The sequence below is a fragment of the Oncorhynchus kisutch genome, linkage group LG11, assembly GCF_002021735.2.
Source record: "Oncorhynchus kisutch isolate 150728-3 linkage group LG11, Okis_V2, whole genome shotgun sequence".
In the NCBI taxonomy this organism is placed as follows: domain Eukaryota; kingdom Metazoa; phylum Chordata; class Actinopteri; order Salmoniformes; family Salmonidae; genus Oncorhynchus; species Oncorhynchus kisutch.
Window position 1 is genome coordinate 28,594,116 of NC_034184.2, and position 22,029 is coordinate 28,616,144.

The following is a 22,029-nucleotide window of genomic DNA, read 5'->3' on the forward strand; positions in this document are numbered from 1 at the left end:
CTAAGAGCATTGTATTTGGTACAAATCAATCACTAACTTCTAGACCTTAGCTGAATCTGGTAATAAATGGTGTTGCTGTTGAACAAGTTGAGGAGACTATATTACTTGGTGTTACCTTCAATTGTAAACTGTCCCGGTCAAAACATATACAGTGCATTTGGAAAATATTCAGAACCCTTGACTTTTTCCATATTTTGTTACGTTTACAGCCTTCTTCTGAAATGGATTAAATAAATAAATCCTCAACAATGTACACCCAATACCCCATTATGACAAAGCAAAAAAAGTTTGGACATTTTTCTCAGTACTTTGTTGAAGCACCTTTGGCAGTGATTACAGCCTTGAGTCTTCTTGGTTATGACACTACACGCTTGGCACACTTTTATTTGGGGAGTTTCTCCCATTCTTCTCCTCAGATCCTCTCAAGCTCTGTCCGGTTGGATGGGGAGCGTCGCTGCACAGCTATATTCAGGTCTCTCCAGCGATGTTTGATCAGGTTCAACTCCGGACTCTGGCTGGGCCACTCAGAGGCTTTTCCCGAAGCCACTCCTGTGTTGTCTTGGCTGTGTGCTTAGGGTCGTTGCCCGGTTGAAAACTGAACCTTTGCCCCCAGTCTGAGGTCCTGAGCACTCTAGAGCAGGTTTTCATCAATTCTCTCTGTACTCTACTCTGTCCATCTTTCTCCCCCGATTGCTCAGTTTGGCTGGGCGACCAGCTCTAGGAAGAGTCTTGGTGGTTCCAAACTGATTCCGTTTAAGATTGGTGGAGGCCACTGTGTTCTTGGGGACCTTCAATGCTGCAGAAATGTTTTGGTGCCCTTCCCAAGAACTGTGCCTCGACGCAATCCTGTCTTGGAAATCTACGGACAATTCCTTCGACCTCGTGGCTTGGTTCTTGCTCTGACATGCACTGCACTTTTGAATAAATTTGCTAACATTTCTAAACACCTGTTTTCATGTTGTCATCATGGCTTATTGTGTTTCGATTGCTCAGGCTTTTTTGTTTTTGATCCATTTTAGAATACACTGTCACGTAACAAAATGTGGAAAATGTCAAGGGGTCTGAATATTTTCCGAAGGCACTCAGTTCCTCCAGTTTATTCTGTGCCTCATGGTAGTTTTTATTGCCATCTGTACTGATAGTCCCTCAATTTCCTTTTAATATGAACTCTTGACATAAATTGCTTTTGTTTTACAAATGAGTTTTGAATAAATGCACATTTAAAAAATGTCACCTACAATAAATGGATCTGCTGTACCTATGTTATGTTGGAGAAAGTCAGTTATAAATGATTCTGTCCTGGTTAAAACCAACTTGTTATCCAATAGGCTTTGATTGTGTTTCTATTATCCTCGCCCAAGGGGAAATTCTGTAAGAGTAATTAGTTGGCTGTCATTGTAAATAAGAATTTGTTCTTAACTGACTTGCCAAGTTGAATAAAATTTAAATAAATGTAAAGGTCCTTGGACCCACTTACTCATTCAATGGTTTTGCTTTATTTTTACTATACTACTTTTGACTATTTTCTACATTGTGGAATAATAGTGAAGACATAGAAACTATGAAATAGCACACATGGGATCATGTTGTTACCAAGAAAGTGTTAAATAAATCGACATATATTTTATATTCTTTAAAGTATCCACCCTTTGCCTTGCCGATAGCCTTGCACACTCTTGGCATTCTCTCAACCAGCTTCACAGGGAATGATTTTTCCTACATTCTTGAAGGAGTTCCCGCATTTGCTGAACACTTGTTGGCTGCTTTTCCTTCACTCTGCGGTCCAACTCATACCAAACCATCTCAATTGGGTTGAGGTTGTGTGATTGTGGAGGCCAGGTCATCTTATGCAGCACTCCTTAGGCAAATATCCCTTACACAGCCTGGAGGTGTGTTGTCCTGTTGAAAAAAAATGATAGTCCCACTAAGTGCAAACCAGATGGGATGGCATATCATTGCAGAATGCTGAGGTAGCCATGCTGGTTGTGTACCTTGAGTTCTAAATAAATCACCAACAGTGTCACAAGTGAAGTACCCCCACACCATCACACCTCCATGCTTCACGGTGGGAACCACACATGTGGAGATCAACCGTTCAACTACTCTGCGTCTCACAAAGACAGTGATTGAAAACCAAAATCTCAAATTTGGACTCATCAGACCAAAGGACAGATTTCCACTGGTCTAATGTCCATTGCTTGTGTTTTGTGGCCCAAGCAAGTCTCTTCTTCTTATTGGTGTCCTTTAGTAGTGGGTTCTTTCCAGCAATTTGACCATGAAGGCCTGATTCATGCAGTCTCCTCTGAACAGTTGATGTGTCTGTTACTTGAACTCTGAAGCATTTATTTGGGCTGCAATTTCTGAGGCTGGTAACTCTAATGAACTTATCCTCTGCAGCAGAGGTAACTCTGGGTCTTCCTTTCCTGTGGCGGTCCTCATGAGAGACAGTTTCATCAGGTTTTTGTGACTGCGCTTGAGGAATTGTTCAAAGTTCTTTCCATTTTTGGTTTGACTGACCTTAATGTCTTAAAGTAATGATGGACTGTCATTTCTCTTTGCTTATTTGAGCTGTTCTTGCCATAATATGAACTTGGTATTTTACCAAATAGGGCTATCTTCTGTATACCCCCTACCTTGTCACAGCACAACTGATTGGCTCAAGAAATTCCACAATTAACTTTTAACACAGCACACCTGTTAATTAAAATGCATTCCAGATGACTTCCTCGTGAAGCTGGTTGAGAGAATGCCAAGAGTGTATAAAGTTGTCATCAAGGCAAAGTGTGGCTACTTTTGAAGGATCTCAAATATAAACTATATTTAACACTTTTTTTGGTTACTACATGATTCCGTATGTGTTATTTCATAGTTATTCTACAATGTAGAAAATAGTAAAAATAAAGAAAATCCCTGGAATGAGTAGGTGTGTCAGCTTTTGACTGGTACTGTATATGCCAATGATTTTGACTGAGTCACTTTTTGTTTTTTTAAGAAACATTGTTCTGGAAATATCTAAATTGTTTGAATAGTCAACATACACACAACACTGACACCTCACTCACTCCACCAGACATGCCACCATGGGTCTTTTCACTTTCACAGTCCCCAGTTCCAGAACAATTAGGATCCCCCCGGCTAATGGGGATCATAATCAAATAATAATCACACAGTAAGTCAACTAAGGTATATTTTTTTCTTCCATTCAAATGATAATCCTCCGTATTTGAAAAATGTTTCCAACACTCGCCCCTCAATCATCAGCGTCGCTGATAAATAGGCTATAGTGAAGTTGTTGTTTTTACTATAGCATAGCCGTCACCTTCATACTTCCCTTGTCAATTCATTATAGCTTACTTTCGGAAAGCCTATGTTTTTTTAAATTACATTTTAAGGAAAGGATAAATAATTATTTTTTTTGTCTGACACGCTGGTGGCTTTGATTGACAGGTGCTTTTACGGGAGTGTGCTTGAGTTCGCCTGATTCTCTCTCTCTCTGCCTCCATGTCCATTCAGAAAGTTTCCAAAATTAGCCTGTCTGGACTCCATCCTTTTTTAAATAAGAATCAAACACTCCTGTCATGATTTTAATCTTGTAAAAGGGATTTTTTCAGTAGCTTAGGCAAAACTATTTATCTATCTTTGAAGAACATATGCCATAGCCATCGAATGACCGCAACAGCAGGGGTTGTGATATGCAAATATCTCAGGAAAAGTGGGAGAAAACCCATTAGACTTTGTTTAAATGGTTTTGTGCCTCAAAATAGGAAATGTATTTAAAAAATGTTAGATGCAGAAAAGCCAACAGACAATGATAAGTTACGAAATATATCTTCATTTTGACTCCGTTCATGTTGTCAACATGAAAATGCGACATCCTCTCCAACCTGGCATTTATTAATTTGTTAATGAATATTTAGAAGTAATAATAACAAAGCGTAATGGCTTGTTTCAGATAGGTTTTTATTAAGATGCATATTCATGTAAACAAGTCTACAAGCAATTGACCCCCCCCCCCCCCCAAGTAATGATGATGATGATGATATTGTGTGGTCCTTCCGCTACAACTCAGGAAAGTATGCTCTTTACTAGGCTACCGATGAAGTAAGACAAACTTCACTGAGTGGTGAAAGTGCACGGTGATGAGGTTGATACTCCAATAAATATTGAGGGTCTTATTCTGGTGACATGATGATCTATGCTTGGCTGCTGTTTTGACCGTTTTTATCAGTCTAGCTTTTTGTCCATAATAATCTCATCATGTGGGCTTCACCCGCACTGTATCTGCAAGCTGTTGCCTAGAGCGCACGTCCCAACACCAGAGTGGGAAATCCATTGAAGTATTATTTTATTCTATACATGGGAATTTAACCTCAAATATTATTTCATGTGCACTGCATCATCACCGCACAGCCTTTCATCTGCAACACGTCAATTTGATGGAAACACTTCGCTGGTTGGGAAATGTGCATATTGTTTTTATGCAAGTTTTAGAATACTCGTGTGAAAAATCTGTCTCCAGTTGAATAGAAGCCTAGCTCATGTTAGATTTCTCTGAGGCATAAAAATTGACTTTCAGTCAAGGAATGCCAATGTTTTCAGCCTGTTTCCATCTCTGTTTGTTTGTTTTTCATTTAGGTTGTGTGATTTGTGCAACAACTAACATTCTGTCTGATGTTTAGAACGCAATAAGCTTCTGTTTGAATTGATGACTGCTAACTGATTTAAGTGTTGTAATTTCTTTGAGCGTATTTGCTTTTCTAAGGTGAATCATCCATCTTCAGTAATATCCATGTTCAAACAAATGTTTGACTGTTTACTTGCCTCTTGAACTCTCACACACATCTCTTTGCATAGATTCTGGCAAAGCTACAAAATATATAATTCTATTATCATACAATACTTTGGATACATGTGCTTGTGTTAGCCTGCAAGGCCAGTTGTCAGGTAAGCAATGTTATCCTGCAGTAGCAGCCTGCTCACTGATCGAGCATACTTTCTCAGGCTTAAAAACAGTGTTGGTCTGACAGAGGCCAGTCCGCTCTAAAGCCCACTGTTACCCCTTACTGACAGCTGGCTAATAAATGCTCTCTTTTTTTTTTGTCTCATCTGTTCTCCAGGCCCGTAATGTCAACACTGGGGAGTTGGCTGCCATTAAAGTCATTAAGCTGGAACCTGGTAAGCCCTCTTCTCTCTCTGCCATGTGTCATCATCACTAACATTTCCCTCTCCCGACTTCTAATTTCTTTCTCTTTTTCCTTCTCCTTTCTCTCGTCTCTTATCCTGGTCTGTCATCCACTGTTACCCGGGTTTTCACCAGTCTTTTACAAACCCATTTACGGTCGGCCATCTCTTGTCACCTTCTGTTGCAGAGTCATAACCAATTAGTTATTTTGTTAATCTCACCAGCAGCTGAATTCTAATTATCCCTTAGAAAGACAAGGTCTTGTCTCTATCTTAGTGAACAATTGAAGTCTAATGTGTGCATTTTATGATTCTCGACCAGATGTTGGTTCACAGTACACTGAATTAATGATTAAATGGAACTTTAAACATTTATTTGATGTTTTTGCTTGTAAATTATGAGCATCGTCATTCAAACATCTCTCCTCTAGTGTTGATCTTTCTGCCTATATTGAATTATTGAGCCACATATTCAAAGCCCTTTAATGGAAGTGTATCGTGGCCGGTACATTCCGGTCAGTTTCCCAAGTCTACAGCACAGCTCGAGGGCCAAAGGAAATATCATGCAGCATGTGCAAACTCACACGCAGTGTCCCAGTTTCCGCTTCCTCCTTCATAGAAAGGTCTATCTATCTTTTTTGTTTGTTTACATTCCTCCCACACTGAAAGCTTTGTTGAATGCGTGTTGCCTGTTGAGTTTATTTTTGTTGCACACTAAAAATATTTGTTGAGCACACGAATCTTCATTCTTGCATCACAAAGAGGATGAGGCTTAGTTTAAAAGATAACATCCTGATCTCAGTTTTTCAGTTTAAGTAGACTAAATCCCCTCTGAGTATTTTGATGGCGTGATCTTCTTAAGAGATGCATCTGTAGAGAAGTGAGGGAGTAGCCTAGTCTGTCTACTGTACCAAGATGCTTTTTAGACTCTATTGCCTGTATGTGGGCCTTGTCCCTCTGTATGTGGGCCTTGTCCCTCTGTATGTGGGCCTTGTCCCTCTGTATGTGGGCCTTGTCCCTCTGTATGTGGGCCTTGTCCCTCTGTATGTGGGCCTTGTCCCTCTGTATGTGGGCCTTGTCCCTCTGTATGTGGGCCTTGTCCCTCTGTATGTGGGCCTTGTCCCTCTGTATGTGGGCCTTGTCCCTCTGTATGTGGGCCTTGTCCCTCTGTATGTGGGCCTTGTCCCTCTGTATGTGGGCCTTGTCCCTCTGTATGTGGGCCTTGTCCCTCTGTATGTGGGCCTTGTCCCTCTGTATGTGGGCCTTGTCCCTCTGCATCTAACTTGATGAAAGTTCACATCTTTTGAGATTTATATTTTGAATATAGTCTTTTCAGTTGCTATGAATTTAATCTGAAGGAAAGAATGAGCTTTGCCACCTAATGTCTCTGTTATAGGCCTAATAGTTAAAGATGAAACATTAAGAGAGATGAGGAATTGGAATGCACCCAGTGTATGCTAGGTACCAGATAAGACATTAGGAACACATGGAATGCTTTCAACATTGCTTTAATTGGCAGTGAAATCAATTTTTTAAAGTCTGCCACATGGAGAACGCTAGTCTGTGTCCATTTTTAATGGTACTTTTTTAAGGGGGGTCAAAAGAAGCCAGGAACCGTGGCTGATGTGACACGCTCACGCTGGGAGCGATTACAGTGATGCCCTGGTGGAGTCAAGCTTGTCTCAGCTGATTGATAGGGACAGCTCAGTAGCAGGCCTGCAGATTGCATTAGTGCAGTGTTGAATATACTCGCTACACACACACACACTCTCCCTTCTGCACACTCTGGATCATTGCGTCCCACCTGAGGAGACTGCAGTCACATAGAGTTTGTGCAGGTAGACTGACCACCACATGGGTTCACCTCTCCTTTTAGAACCTACTTGGAAACCCCTGCTCACCTGCCCCTGAAAACCGGTTTTGTTCTTATTGCTGACTCTATTGGAGTGCAGTATGTGTATTTGTCATGCCCAGCTGAAACACTAGAGCCATGACCTAAATGTGGGAAAGAGCTGACGGCCAGTGGTTTTCAATTGCATTACATTTGATATCTTAGCCTAGCGTTACATACTGTCTAGATGTTGATTTTGAACATCCACACCAGACGCCATCAGGACACCAGGTTGAAATATCAAAATGAACTCTGAACCAACTATATTCATTTGGGGACAGGTCAAAACACATGAAACATTAATGGACATTTAGCTTGCTGTTGCTAGCTAATTTGTCCTGTGATATAAACATTGGGTTGTTATTTTACTGTTTATTGTGTATGCATAGTCACTTCACCCCTACCTACATGTACAAATTACCTCGGTTAATCTGTACCCCTGCATATTGACTTGGTACCGGTACCCCCTGTATATAGCCTTGTTATTGTTACTTTTTATCATTTTTTTGTTTATTTAGTAAATATTTTCTTAACTCTTCTTGAACTGCACTGTTGGTTAAGGGCTTGTAAGTAAGCATTTCACAGTAAGGTCTACACTTTGTATTTGGCCCATGTGACAAATAAAGTTAGATTTTCCTGAAATGCACTTTTTTTTTCCTGGATCTTTTTTTTGTTGAATTTTGAGTCACACAAAATCGTGTGTTCTGTAAATTCAATTGATTGGATATGATTTGGAAAGGTACACACCTGTCTATATAAGGTCCCACAGTTGGCAGTGCGTGTCAGAGCAAAAACCAAGCCATGAGGTTGAAGGAGTTGTCTGTAGAGCTCTGAGACAGGATTGTGTCGAGGCACATATCTGAGGTAGGGTACCAAAAAATGTCTGTAGCATGGAAGGTCCCCAAGAACATAGTGACCTCCATCATTCTTAAATGGAAGAAGTTTGAGACCACCAAGACAATTTCTTTTGGGGCTAAATTTTTTACTCCCGCCCCGTCCCCGTCCCCTATTATTATTATTATTATTATTATTATTATTATTATTATTATTATTATTATTATTATTATTATTATTATTATTATTATTATTATTAATATTAATATGCTTAACAACACACTATTTCTGTCAGTGTTCATTATGATTTTAGTGACAAAAAAATTCTAAATATGAGGTCAAGTCTCAGCAGAGCCCCTTGTCCAATGGGTTTATCCTCTGGCGTGTTGATGTTCTCCGTATCCATAGCCAGAATGATTTAGCAGTGCATGGTGAATGAACAGGTTTCATGTTATATTCATCAGAGGTGTAGGGAGGGTGAAGTTTGAATGAATAAAAATAGTTTTTGCAATTATACAGATTAACAAAACATGCACAGGACAGTGTTCATAACTTTTTTTTTTTTTGTGGTAAATGTGAAAAGAAAAAAAAAATGTTTTGATGCTGGTTTTCACGCACATACCTTGTCCATAATGTAGAGGCCTATGGGATATTTATTGACGAGATACGGGAGGAGGATGCTAACTGTGATCTGCATAACATACCAGTACCAATTCATATACCTTTTGTATGCCTCCTCGTCTGTATACCTACAGACACAAAAGTGAGCAGTTCAGTCATCTGCACCCAATGCAGCTAGCCTTCAACATATTCCTTTGTTGATTGATATTTATTGAATTGTGTAAATTTTCTGTTTTAGAAAGATTTGCACAAAATATGAAAAGATAGATGGTATCATCATAAAACTATCAATTTAGATCAAACAAGGGACAGACTTTAAACTGAGGAGATTTTCTTTTATAATGTTTCGCTTAAGTGCCTGCACCTGTTGTCCTTTTCAAATTTAATGTTCCTGCAAGAACCCCCACTCAGGAGGTTCCTCGATGAACATCTCCTATGGAGTTCTTGGAAGAACCCTTTGGGGGCAATCTAAGGTTGTTAAAAAGCTTTGAGGGTCTTAGAACCCTTGTTGAACCCCTAATTTTTGAGTGTATGTGTACATTTATTTTGCACCGCGAGTGGTGGGGTCATCTTGTTAGCCTAAACTGTCTTAAACTCACTGAGGCTGTATATTACACCTCATTTGCTTTCTCCTACACAGAGACACGAGGTTGGTGTTGTCTTAATGTTCAACTTTTAGCCACACGTTGAGCGTTAAGAGGGGAACGATCCATCTGTGGTTTGTTGTTATTCTTCTCTCTCTGTGTTGTCGCCAGGCTAGCTGTCAGGCTGGTCGTCCTGTAAAAAGGCCATTGCGGATGCATACTCCATGGAAATGTAGTTGTCACAGTCGGAGGATTATGTTATTCTTCACTGGCGCTATAACTTTATTTTTAGTTTTCTCTTAAGGGTGTTTGAGAATGTACTCCCATTCTTTCCAGTGTCTCTGTTCCCTCTTGTGTGTGTGTGCACGTTTTCAAATGTCTGTGCTTCTTAGTAGGTTTGTCACGATGTGGGTGTATGTTTATGTTTGGTGTGTGTTACCCTCGCCCCGTATTTATATAATGGGGTGACTACAGCACAAGCTTATGGAGTTTGGCTTCAGGAGATATGGAAATGTCATACTTCAGACTTGTGCTTTTTCTTACATGCTTCAAGGTTTATTCTCAAGCTTCCCTTCTGTTGACAACTGCGTTGCTTAGCTTTGAGAAAAGGTCTTTAGCTTTGATGACTTCAGACAGTTCTCGAACAGTAAGCTGGAATATGCAGCTGAAATGGGGTGTTTTTCTCATCCATCCACGTTTACGTATGCAAATCCTTACAGGTCTCACTGTCCCAACAAACACCGCTGCCATACATTTTATTTAGAAGAAAGTTTGACTTTTTGTTTTGAATACTTTGCCAGGGGGCAGGCTGTGTGTTACCTAAGGTTCGTCTACCTGCAGCAGCATTCTGCAGTGAAACTGCTAATGGTATCAGACTGATTAAACATAAGTGTCCCTACGGAACCACCAGGGTGTTACGTATGTTTGGCAGTTTGGACTGGAGCACCCATCAGAACATGTCAGGATTTACTGGGTTCTTGAATAACAAACTAGTGTGTGATACATTTTAAATCTTCACAGTGAACAGGCTACTATTGATTCTAGGTGAATCCAGTCCTATACGGGCCACAGGGTCGTTCCATGTCATTTCAGCAAGCCATGACACACACACCATCCGATTTTGTTCTGAAATTATTTCTGGATTTAGAAACAGGTAAGATTCCTGCAACATTATTTTGTTGAAATATAAGCCAATTGATTGCACACATTCAACATTTTAATTTATAGGATTCATAGAATATTGAATAAATATAGTACATAACATCTGATTGGGACCGAGCTTTTTTCTTACAATGAGTAACACGAGGAATCCAAAGAAATGTACAAAAGCCACCCACGGACCCCCCTCCCAATCCCAACCATACAACAAGTATACGTTATCTACTTCTCTCTGTCTGACAAGTAGTGTGGAACTGCGGCTCGGAGTATTGTTTATTCATCCTATGTAATGTGTTCTCAGTGAATTTAGTGGGTTTTTTTTGTGGTCTTTTCCTTCAGAGAAATGTGTAATTGAAGTTGTTACATCCTGATATTACCCGGTTCTGACCACAAGGTGGTGCTGTTCCTGCAATTTGGTACGGTATGACTGCAACACGTTCTTTGGTTTTGTTTACCTGGCCATTGTTTTTAAATGCTAACTTTTTTGCATTTGTGGCATAAATCCAATGCAAGTCAATGGTACAGATTTAGCATTTTACACTGCATATCCAAATCTTCTATAAGTAAAGTCATTGAGTTACACAATCCATTTAGATACTTATGGGTTATTTGGACACAAAGTGTGAAAATGCTAGCATAGGTACCATAACTAAAGCATGGGTTGCTGTCATACCTTCTCCATAGACTGCGTACAGGGTCAGGAAATCGATATGTAATTTGGGTGAACTATCCCTTTAACATTGCTGAAACCAGCACCGTGGTCAGAACCTGGTAATATCAGGCGGCCCAAAGGGTCTGTGCTCAGCCCTCTCCTGTACTCCCTGTTCACTCATCAACTGAATCAAGTTTGCTGACGACACAACAGTGGTAGGCCTGATTACCAATAACGACAAGAGCCTTCTGTTTGGCTGTATCACCACCTGATATGGCAATTGCACCACCCACAAAGGCAGGGGTCTCTAAAGAGTGGTGTGGTCAGCCTAACTCATCACACTGCCTGCCCTCCAGGAAACCTACAGCACCCGGTGTCACAGGATGGCCAAGAAGATCATCCACCCGAGCAACGGGTTGTTTACCCCGCTGCCATCTAAAAGGAGTAGACCGTACAGGTGCATTGAAGCTGGGACACTACCAAAAGTATGTGGACACGTGCTCGTCGAACATCTCATTCCAAAATCCTGGGCATTTAATATGGAGTTGGTCCCCCCTTTGCTGCTATAACAGCCTCCTCTCTTCTGGGAAGGCTCACTAGATGGTGGGACATTGCTGCAGGGACTTGCTTCCATTTAGCCACGAGCATTAGTGAGGTCGGGCACTGATGTTGGGTGATTTAGGCCCGGGTCGCAGTTGGCGTTCCAATTCATCCCAAAGGTGTCGAAGGGGTTGTGGTCAGGGCTCTGTGCAGGTCAGTCAAGTTCCACACCGATCGTGACAAACCATTTCTGTATGGACCTCGCTTTATGCACGGGGGCATTGTCATGCTGAAACAGAAATGGGCCTTCCCCAAACTGTTGTCAAAGTTAGCACAGAATCGTCTAGAATGGGGCAGCAGGTAGTCTAGTGGTTAGAGCGTTGGGGCAGTAACCGAAAGGTTGCTGGATCAAATCCCCAAGCGGACAAGGTAAAAATCAGTCGTTCTGCCCCTGAACAAGGCAGTTAACCCACTGTTCCCTGGTAGGAAATCATTGTAAGTAAGAATGTTCTTAACTGACTTGCAAAGTTAAATAAAGGTTACTTAAAAAAAATGCTGTAGTGTTAAGATTTCCATTCACTGGAACTAAGGGGCCTAGCCCGAACCATGAAAAACAGCCCCAGACCATTATTCCTCCTCCACCAAACTTTACAGTTGACACTATGCATTGGGGCGGGTAGTGTTTTTCTGGCATCTGCCAAACCAGATTCGTCCGTCGGCCTGCCAGATGGTGAAGTGCGATTCATCACTCCAGAGAACATTTTTCTACTGCTCCAGAGTCCAATGGAGGCGAGCTTTACACCACCCGAGCCGACGCTCACGGTGATCTTAGGCTTGTTTGCGGCTGCTCGGCCATGGAATCCCATTTCATTAAGCTCAGATTAACAGTTCTTGTGCTGATGTTGCTTCTAGAGGCAATTTGCAACTCAGTAGGGAGTGTTGCAACTGAGGACAGGTTTTTTTTACGCCCTTCAGCACTCGGTGGTCCCGTTCTGTGTGGTTGTGTGGTCCTCATGAGTGTCATCATAGTGCTTGATGGTTTTTGCAAATGCAATTGAAGATACTTTTTCCATATTGACTGACCTTCATGTCTTAAAGTAATAATGTACTGTCGTTTCGCTTTGCTTATTTGAGCTGTTCTTGCCATAATATGGACTTATCAAATAGGGCTATCTTCTGTATACCAGCCCTACCTTGTCACAACACAACTGAGTGGCTCAAACACATTAAGGAAGGAAAGAAATTCCACAAATGAACTTTTATAATTCTACACTGATGAAGACAGCTTGGCTGTCAAAACGTTGGTAATTAAATTTTTGCATCTAAGCTCCTAGAGTGGCTCTCTTTATATTTTCAAACTCTCATGAGGACCGCACAGGAAAGGAAGACCCAGAGTTACCTCTGCTGCAGAGGATAAGTTCATTAGAGTTACCAGCCTCAGAAATTGCAGCCCAAATAAATGCTTCAGAGTTCAAGTAACAGACACATCAACTGTTCAGAGGGGACTGTGTGAATCAGGCCTTCATGGTCGAATGAATAATGCAATGAAACCACTACTAAAGGACACCAATAAGAAGAAGAGACTTTCTTGGGCCAAGAAACATGAGCAATGGATATTTGACTGGTGAATACCTGTCATTTTGTTCTGATATTTGTGAGACGCGGGCGAGGTGAAAGGAAGGTCTCACACCGTGAAGCATGGAGGAGGAGGTGTGACAGTGCCCTTTGCTGGTGACACTGTCTGTGATTTATTTAGAATTCAAGGCACACTTAACCAGCACAGCATTCTGCAGCGATACGCCATCCCATGTGGTTTGGGCATAGTCCCACAAAAAACAAAATTCCAACAGGACTATGACCCAACACACCGCCAGGCTGTGTAAGGGCTATTTGACCAAGAAGGAGAGTGCTGCATCAGATGACCTGGCCTCCACAATCACCCAACCTCAAACCAATTGAGATGGTTTGGGATGAGTTGGACCTCAGAGTGAAGGAAAAGCAGCCAGCAAGTGTGGGAACTCCTTCAAGACTGTTGGAAAAGCATTCCAGGTGAAGCTGGCTGAGAGAATGGCAAGCGTGTTCAAAGCTGTCATCAAGGCAAAGGGTGGCTACTTTGAAGAATCTAAAAATATATTTTGATTTTGTTTACACCATGATTCCATATGTTTTATTTTGTAAGTTTGATCTCTGAACTATTATTCTACAATGTAAAAATAAATACAATAAATGTAAAAGTACAGAGAAACGCTTGAATGTTGTGTCCAAATCTTTTAGTGGTACTGTGTATATACCGTTTTCTAGTTATGGCTCATCCTATATAACTACTGCTGTAAACACCTTTTCTACTCGTATGCTGTCTACACACCATTTTATATACTGCTCAAAAAAATAAAGGGAACACTTAAACACAATGTAACTTCAAGTCAATCACACTTCTGTGAAATCAAACTGTCCACTTAGGAAGCAACACTTATTGACAATAAATGTCACATGCTGTTGTGCAAATGGAATAGACAACAGGTAGAAATTATAGGCAATTAGCAAGACACCCCCAATAAAGGAGTGGTTCTGCAGGTGGTGACCACAGACCACTTCTCAGTTCCTATGCTTCCTGGCTGATGTTTTGGTCACTTTTGAATGCTGGTGGTGCTTTCACTCTAGTGGTAGGATGAGACGGAGTCTACAACCCACACAAGTGGCTCAGGTAGTGCAGCTCATCCAAGATGGCACATCAATGCGAGCTGTGGCAAGACTGTTTGCTGTGTCTGTCAGCATAGTGGAGACGTGGAGGAGGCCGTAGGAGGGCAACAAACCAGCAGCAGGTCCGCTACCTCTGCCTTTGTGCAAGGAGGAGCAGGAAGAGCACTGCCAGAGCCCTGCAAAATGACCTCCAGCAGGCCACAAATGTGCATGTGTCTGCTCAAACGGTCAGAAACTGACTCCATGAGGGTGGTATGAGGCCCCGACATCCAAAGGTGGGGGTTGTGCTTACAGCCCAACACCGTGCAGGACGTTTGGCATTTGCCAGAGAACACCAAGATTGGCAAATTCGCCACTGGCGCCCTGTGCTCTTCAGATGAAAGCAGGTTCACACTGAGCACATGTGACAGTCTGGAGACGCCGTGGAGAACGTTCTGCTGCCTGCAACATCCTCCAGCATGACCGGTTTGGCGGTGGGTCAGTCATGGTGTGGGGTGGCATTTCTTTGGGGGGCCGCACAGCCCTCCATGTGCTTGCCAGAGGTAGCCTGACTGCCATTAGGTACTGAGATGAGATCCTCAGACCCCTTGTGAGACCATATGCTGGTGCGGTTGGCCCTGGGTTCCTCCTAATGCAAGACAATGCTAGACCTCATGTGGCTGGAGTGTGTCAGCTGTTCCTGCAAGAGGAAGGCATTGATGCTATGGACTGGCCCGCCCGTTCCCCATACCTGAATCCAATTGAGCACATCTGGGACATCATGTCTCGCTTTAGTCCAGGTCTGGGAGGAGATCCCTCAGGAGACCATCCGCCACCTCATCAGGAGCTAATTGCCTATAATTTCCACCTGTTGTCTATTCCATTTGCACAACAGCATGTGAAATGTATTGTCAATCAGTGTTGCTTCTTAAGTGGACAGTTTGATCTCACAGAAGTGTGATTGACTTGGAGTTACATTATGTTGTTTAAGTGTTCCCTTTATTTTTTGGAGCAGTGTGTGTGTGTGTGTGTGTGTGTGTGTATATGAAATGGACTCTGACATTTCCTAATTCCTTTTTTACTTTTTGGATTGCTAGGTATTATGGCATTGTTGGAGCTAGAAACACAACCATTTTTCAGCACCTGTGATAACATCTGTGTATGTGACCATTTGATTTGACATTAACCTAAAAACTTTGACTAATTTCATTGAACGGGGAGGGTAAAAAAAAAATACATCCCAAAATTCACTGGGAATACAGTGCATTTGGAAAGTATTTAGACCCTTTTGTTACGTTAGTCTTATTCTAAAATGTATTACATCACTAATTTCCCCATCAATGTACTCACAATACCACACTATGATAGAGAACAGGTTTTTCGAAAATGTTGCAAATGTATTAAACATGTAAAACAGATACCAAAGCGTCTGAATACTTATGTTAATAAGGTATGAGACTCAAAATTGAGCTCAGGTGCATCCTGTTTCCATTGATCATCCTTGATGTTTCTACTACTTTGAGTTCACCTGTGGTAAATTCAATTGATTGGACATGATTTGGAAAGGTACCCACCTGTCTATACAATGTCCCACCGTTGACAGTGCATGTAAGAGCAAAAACCAAGCCATGAGGTCGAAAGAATTGTCCGTAGAGCGCCGAGACAGGATTGTGTCAAGGCACTGATCTGGGGGAGGGTACCAAAACATTTCTGCAGCATTGAAAGTCCCTAAGAACACAGTGGCCTCTGTCATTCTTAAATGGAAGAAGTTTGTAGCCACCAAGACTCTTCCTAGAGCTGGCCTCCACACCAAACTCTTGGAGTTTGCTAAAAGGCACCTAAAGGACTCCCAGACCATGAGACACAAGATTCCCTCGTTTGATGAAACCAAGACTGAACTCTTTGGCCTGAATGCCAAGCATCACGCCTGGAGGAAATCTTGCACCATCCCTATGGTGAACCATGGTGGTGGCAGCATCATGTTCTGGGGATGTTTTTCATTGACAGGATCTGAGACGAGTCAGGATCAAGGGAAAGATGAACAGAGCAAAGTACAGAGATGAAACCTGCTTCAGAGCACTCAGGACCTCAGACTGGGGACGAAGGTTCAACTTCCAAAAGGACAATGACACCAAGCACACAGCCAAGACAACGCAGGAGTGGCTTCGGGACAAGTCTTTGAATGTCCTTGAGTGGCCCAGACAAAGCCCGGACTTGAACCCGATCGAACATGTCTGGAGAGACCTGAAAATAGCTGTGCAGCGACGCTCCTCATCCAACCTGACATAACTTGAGAGGATCTCAAGAGAAGAATGGGAGCAATTCCCACAATACAGGTGTGCCAAGCTTGTCATACCAAAGAAGACTCTGCTGTTATCGCTGCCAAAGGTGCTTCAACAAAGTACTGAGTAAAGGGTCTGAATACTTATGTAAATTTTGTTCCCACTAAAAAATATATTTTTAATTGCAACATTTCTAAAACCTGTTTTTGCTTTGTCATTGTGGGGTATTGTATGTAGATTGTCGTCGTCGACGAATGAGGAAAAAGTCAAGAGGTCTGAATACTTTCCAAATGCACTGTACATTACATAGCATGAAGAAACAATGTTCCGAGCCAAAGCTCGATACTACTTGTCAGACATGTATATAGTATAAATTCTCCGTGTTGTTTGGGTGGGGTGTCCATTGGTGTTTTTTTTGTTGATATATATATAATATTTTTTTTTATATATACAATTTCTTTGTATTCGTAATGTCTAATTGTTAGAAGAATGTTTGGTCCAATTTGAATCTTAGGTACTACATTTATTGAATATTATATGAACCCTGTAATTTAAAATGGCCAATTTGGGTGCAATAAATTTGCTTAACTTCTCAGATCAAATTATACAGTATTTCAAGTAGTGTGTGTATGCATGCCAGAACAGTGTTTAGTACTGTTTTGGCTCAGTCTTAAGTGATTGATTGTCTGGAATGTTAGTTATGCAGGACTGAGCATCTGATGGGCTGGGTATGGATTTCAAAGGCAGGAACAGAATGACTGAACCCTGCAGTGAGGATTATCAATTCTCCTGAAATGTTTCATGTGAAATACTTCCTATCCAATTGAAATCTCTCTTTCTCTGCTCCTCTCAGTGATTATGAACTCTCCCACTGGTAAGCTATGTATCATTACCTTGACACAGGTTTTAAAAAATCTTGAGCTTCATTTGATAAGCCTTTGCAGCGGTGCACCTGTCATTTTCCGCAGGCATTAAAAGACAAACATCGAAGCCTAATAACACAGCACTGTGTTTGCACTTCATCTTCAGATTTATTTTTTACTTCTCCTAGGGTTGAGTCCTCGGAGATCCGCGTGCACAACTCCAAATGTTCATGTCAAGATCTTATTGACGTCAATGCATGATTTAGGCAAAAGCCTGTAAACGGCAATTGGATCTCATTCAGGATTGGCCCTACGATCCTCCTTTTACCTCTGTGCTGTAACCTTTGAATTTGATTTCTTTCCTTTTTTTCCTTTTTTGTTGCCCTTTTGTAGTGCTTGAGAGGTGACCCATCACAGCCATCTCTGACACAGAGCCAAGTTGTCATGCTGCAGCATCGGGGTGTAAACACTGGTATAGCTGGAGGACATACAGTGCCTTCAGAAATTATTCACCCACCTTGACTTTTTCTACCTTTTGTGTTATAGCTTAAATTAAAAATGGATTAAATTTAGATTTTGTGTCACTGGCCTGCACGCAATAACCCATTAAACTGAAATGTCTTCAGTCAATAAGTATTCAAACTATTTGTTATAGCAAGCCTCAATAAGTTCAGGAGTAAATATTTGCGTAACAAGTTCCATGGACTCACTCTGGGTGCAATAATAGTGTTTAACATTATTTTTAATGACTACCTCATCTCTGTCCCCTATACATTCAATTATCTTTATCTCAGTCGAGCAGTGAATTTCGAACATTCATCCTGTTTCCAATAAGGCACCAAAGTAAAACCGTAAAGAATTGGTCGAAGAAATGTAACTTTGTCTTGAATACGCGTTCATATTTGGGGCAATTCCAATGTACCACTTCATATTTTCAAGCATGATGCTGGCTGCATCGTTATGGGTATGCTTGTCATTGTCAAGGACGAGGGAGTTTATTAGGATAAAAAGAAACACAATAAAGCTAAGCACAGGAAAAATCCTAAAGGGAAAACCTGTTTATTTGCTTTCCAACAGACATTGGGTGACAAATTCCCCTTTTCAGTGGGACAATAACCTAAAACCCAAGGCCAAATATACACTGGAGTTGCATACCAAGATGACATTGGAACGTTCATGAGTGGCCTAGTTAGTGAGACAATTTATGTCAAAAATCTATGGCAAGACTTGAAAATGGCTGTCTAGCATTGATCACCAACCAACTTCACAGAGCTTGAAGAATAAAAAATAAAAACATGTGCAAATACTGTATAATCCAGGTGTTGCAGAGCTTAAACTTTACATAGAAAGACTCACAGCTGTAATCGCTGCCAAAGGTGATGTATTGACTCAGGCGTATCAATATTTATGTAAATGACAGAGTTCTGTTTTTCATTTTCAATACATTTGCGCAAAAAAAAACATGTTTTCACTTATGGTGAAATACTTATGGGGTATTGTGTGTAGATGGGTGATGAAAAAAATGTCATCCATTTTGATTTCAGGCTAACAAATCTAAATGGGGAATAAGTCGAGGGATATGAATACTTTCTGAAGGTACTGTAGCCCCACCTATCATGTGACAGTGTTAGCACTAAGCAAGCTGTGTGGCTGCTTGACAGCTCAGGGCGCTAGAAAGATATAGGTGGTTATTCAGGGTTTGGCATGATTTAATAATTTGCCAACTGTCCCACGTGAATTTATAGCAGGTTTTAATGACTGGAAAGGGTTAAACCTCTCCATACATAACTAGTTTATAAGGCTTATGTGAATGATTGTAGATGTGTCCTAGCATGTATACCTTTTTGTCCACTATGTTCTTCAACAATTCCTGTCAGTATAGCTGCTGGGGCCCTGGGGTCAGACTCGTTACCATAGTAACAGAGCTTTGCCTTGGAGATATGGGTCAGGAAGGGCACTAATTCGCTTAGACATTCACAGATCTGAAGGGCTTGACATGTGACACACAGAGCCCAAGCCAGGGTATCCATCAGACGGTAGCGCTTCACCTCGGGGTCAAAGGATGTGATGACGTTAAGGGGGCTATGTAGGCCCATGTGTGGAGATGCCAACTCAACAATATTCACCCATATCCATTCTGACTGTTGTCAAAGATGGTTCTGAGTGTGGATGGATGTGAGTGTACTGTATGTGGATGTGTGTGTCTCACTTTAAAAGTGTATACAGCATATAGATGGTCCTGTGTGGGTAATAGTGTCTGCTAAATTACTCAAATGTATATGGAGAAATAGACGTTTTGACATTTTAAATAAGATTACTTCTAAGCTGGTACCCCGCTGAAATTGTATTTTAGCTATTTTATCCATGCTGAGATGTGCTGTCATTTTGTATAAGTCCGGGCTCTTAGTCATGTCCCAGCGTTTTGAAGGCGTCCTAAAATAGCTGGATCTGATGCAGTTAGTGCTGCAGTGCCTTCACTTCCTGCATCAATATATTTACTGTAGACACTACAGCCTCAAAACAAGTTCTATCATGTTTACCATCTGCATGAATTTGAAATGATGTAACGTGTTGGTGTTTGTATCCTGAGACGAAAATCGTCTGTATTGGCCTGGTAGCCATGTCTGTTTTTGCTTAAACTACCATCTCTGTTGTACGGCATGACGACAACATGTCAGAGGAGTTGGCTAAAGCACAAACGGATCTAGCCACCAGGCTAACGCTTTATGGCTTGATCATGTAATAATGAACATGTAACTGATCGGCTGACTGACTATTTGATTGACAGGTGAGGACTTTGAGGTGGTGCAGCAGGAGATCATCATGATGAAGGACTGCAAACACTCCAACATCGTGGCCTACTTTGGTAGCTATCTCCGGTAAGACTGGCATACTGATAGATCAGGTATGGATAGACAGTACATCTCTCTCTGAAGTTGGACTCAAATAATACAGCTATTTCATGCGCTTATTTTGAATATAAGCTTGTCGCCTGCCTTCTCGCCTTTTGGACGACCATTCCCGTTGTTAGGGCGGAGACGTGAGCATCTCGTCATTATATACAGGTCTCTGGTGCAAATGGATGCACAAAAGGAGCGAATGAGAAGAGACCAAAAAGACAACATGAGAACAAGCGGGAATACATACAAAAAATTCTAATTAATTAGATGTATTGCCCAGCTCTAGCTTTGAGTCTTGCGTTCCCAGTCTTGCTGACTTGTGGTCTGTTGAGAGGGATTTTGACAGGGAGTGTATCACTTCCCTTCTCCAGGAGGGATAAATTATGGATCAGCATGGAGTACTGCGGAGGAGGATCTCTGCAGGATATTTATCATGGTAGGACACACACATTCTCACACTCACAAACTCACTCACACTGTGGCAACCTATGCATTCACCCATGCTCAGTCACCCTCACAGAATAGCTGTGTTTTCATCTAAAAACAGACCATGAAGCACAATGAATGAAAGCTTGTTGCAATCAATATCCACATTTTTCACTCACACACTTAAGCCAGCCAGCCAGCACAGTAAATAGCACTCGAAGTGAATCAACTGGTGTTGAACTCTAAATTGTGTATGAATTGCTTGATACACATTGGATAGATCTTCTAAACTCTCATCTCTTCCTCCCTCCTGTCCAGTGACTGGGCCTCTGTCTGAGTCTCAGATTGCGTATATGTCACGGGAAACCCTCCAGGTATGTTTTTACCCCTGCTGCCAGAGCCATGGGCATCTATGGGTCAGATTGAATGAGAACGTGTTTTGCTGTTTGTTTTTTACTTACAGGGTTTGTACTATCTCCACAACAAAGGCAAAATGCACAGAGACATTAAGGTAAAGCCATGTCAGTGATAGTAATAAGCATGCTTTTGAGTAGAGACGTTTGCCTTTCACTCCTTACTCATCTTTGCAAAAGATATCTCTGAAATGTTGATGGTATTTTTTTGCCTGGCCCTATTACTTTTCCTCATAGGGAGCAAATATTCTATTGACAGACAACGGCTATGTGAAACTAGGTAAGGCCACGGACAACCACTACTTTCCCCTCAATCAGACATGTCAGTTCCCAAAGCCTCACCTTGAGTACCTATTAGAATGAGATCTCACAATACATCTGATCTTTTTGCTCATTTTCCTCCCTCTCCCTCCTTAGCTGACTTTGGTGTATCAGCACAGATCACTGCCACGCTGGCTAAGAGGAAGTCCTTCATTGGAACACCATACTGGTGAGTGTCTCCCCTGGCCCCTCCCCTCGGTGTCATACTCTGGATAGACTCTGACATGATGTTATGCTTCATTGACTTATTGTGACAGACCATTCATATTGCTCTGGACAGTGTTATGATTGTATTTGATTGCCTTGAGTGATTGTTGGTCTATGCCTGATAAGTACTGTTTTTTTTCTTCTCTCTTTTTCTCTTTCGCCTCCCTCCCTCCTCTCATCCTATCAGGATGGCTCCAGAGGTGGCAGCCGTGGAGAGGAAGGGGGGCTACAACCAGCTGTGTGATATCTGGGCCGTGGGCATCACAGCTATCGAGCTTGCCGAGCTGCAGCCTCCCATGTTCGACCTGCACCCTATGAGGTGAGTCTGTGTGTAGGGGGATGTGCGAATTAAGCCTTATGACTGTGATGCTGGATATTTATTTAGGCAATAATGCATGAGGGGGTGAGGTATATGGCCAATATACCACGGCTAAGGGCTGTTCTAAGGGCTGGATACAGCCTTTACCTGTGGTATAT

General features: G+C 41.7%; 1 protein-coding gene across 15 annotated transcripts in view; it reads left to right on the forward strand.

Moving 5' to 3' along the window:
- Positions 1 to 22,029, forward strand: part of LOC109899792 (mitogen-activated protein kinase kinase kinase kinase 3) — a 68,489-nt gene that overhangs the window by 22,621 nt on the left and 23,839 nt on the right. For 14 of the 15 annotated variants that reach the window (XM_031835574.1, XM_031835576.1, XM_031835575.1 and 11 more), the window contains exons 2-9: positions 5,118 to 5,175; positions 20,074 to 20,164; positions 20,557 to 20,621; positions 20,930 to 20,985; positions 21,075 to 21,122; positions 21,262 to 21,304; positions 21,442 to 21,514; positions 21,740 to 21,871. In XM_031835574.1, the coding sequence (XP_031691434.1) occupies positions 5,118 to 5,175; positions 20,074 to 20,164; positions 20,557 to 20,621; positions 20,930 to 20,985; positions 21,075 to 21,122; positions 21,262 to 21,304; positions 21,442 to 21,514; positions 21,740 to 21,871 (566 nt within the window). Of the gene's footprint in view, positions 1 to 5,117; positions 5,176 to 17,265; positions 17,297 to 20,073; positions 20,165 to 20,556; positions 20,622 to 20,929; positions 20,986 to 21,074; positions 21,123 to 21,261; positions 21,305 to 21,441; positions 21,515 to 21,739; positions 21,872 to 22,029 lie in introns of those variants that run through there. The other variant, XM_031835578.1, reaches the window with a different exon arrangement.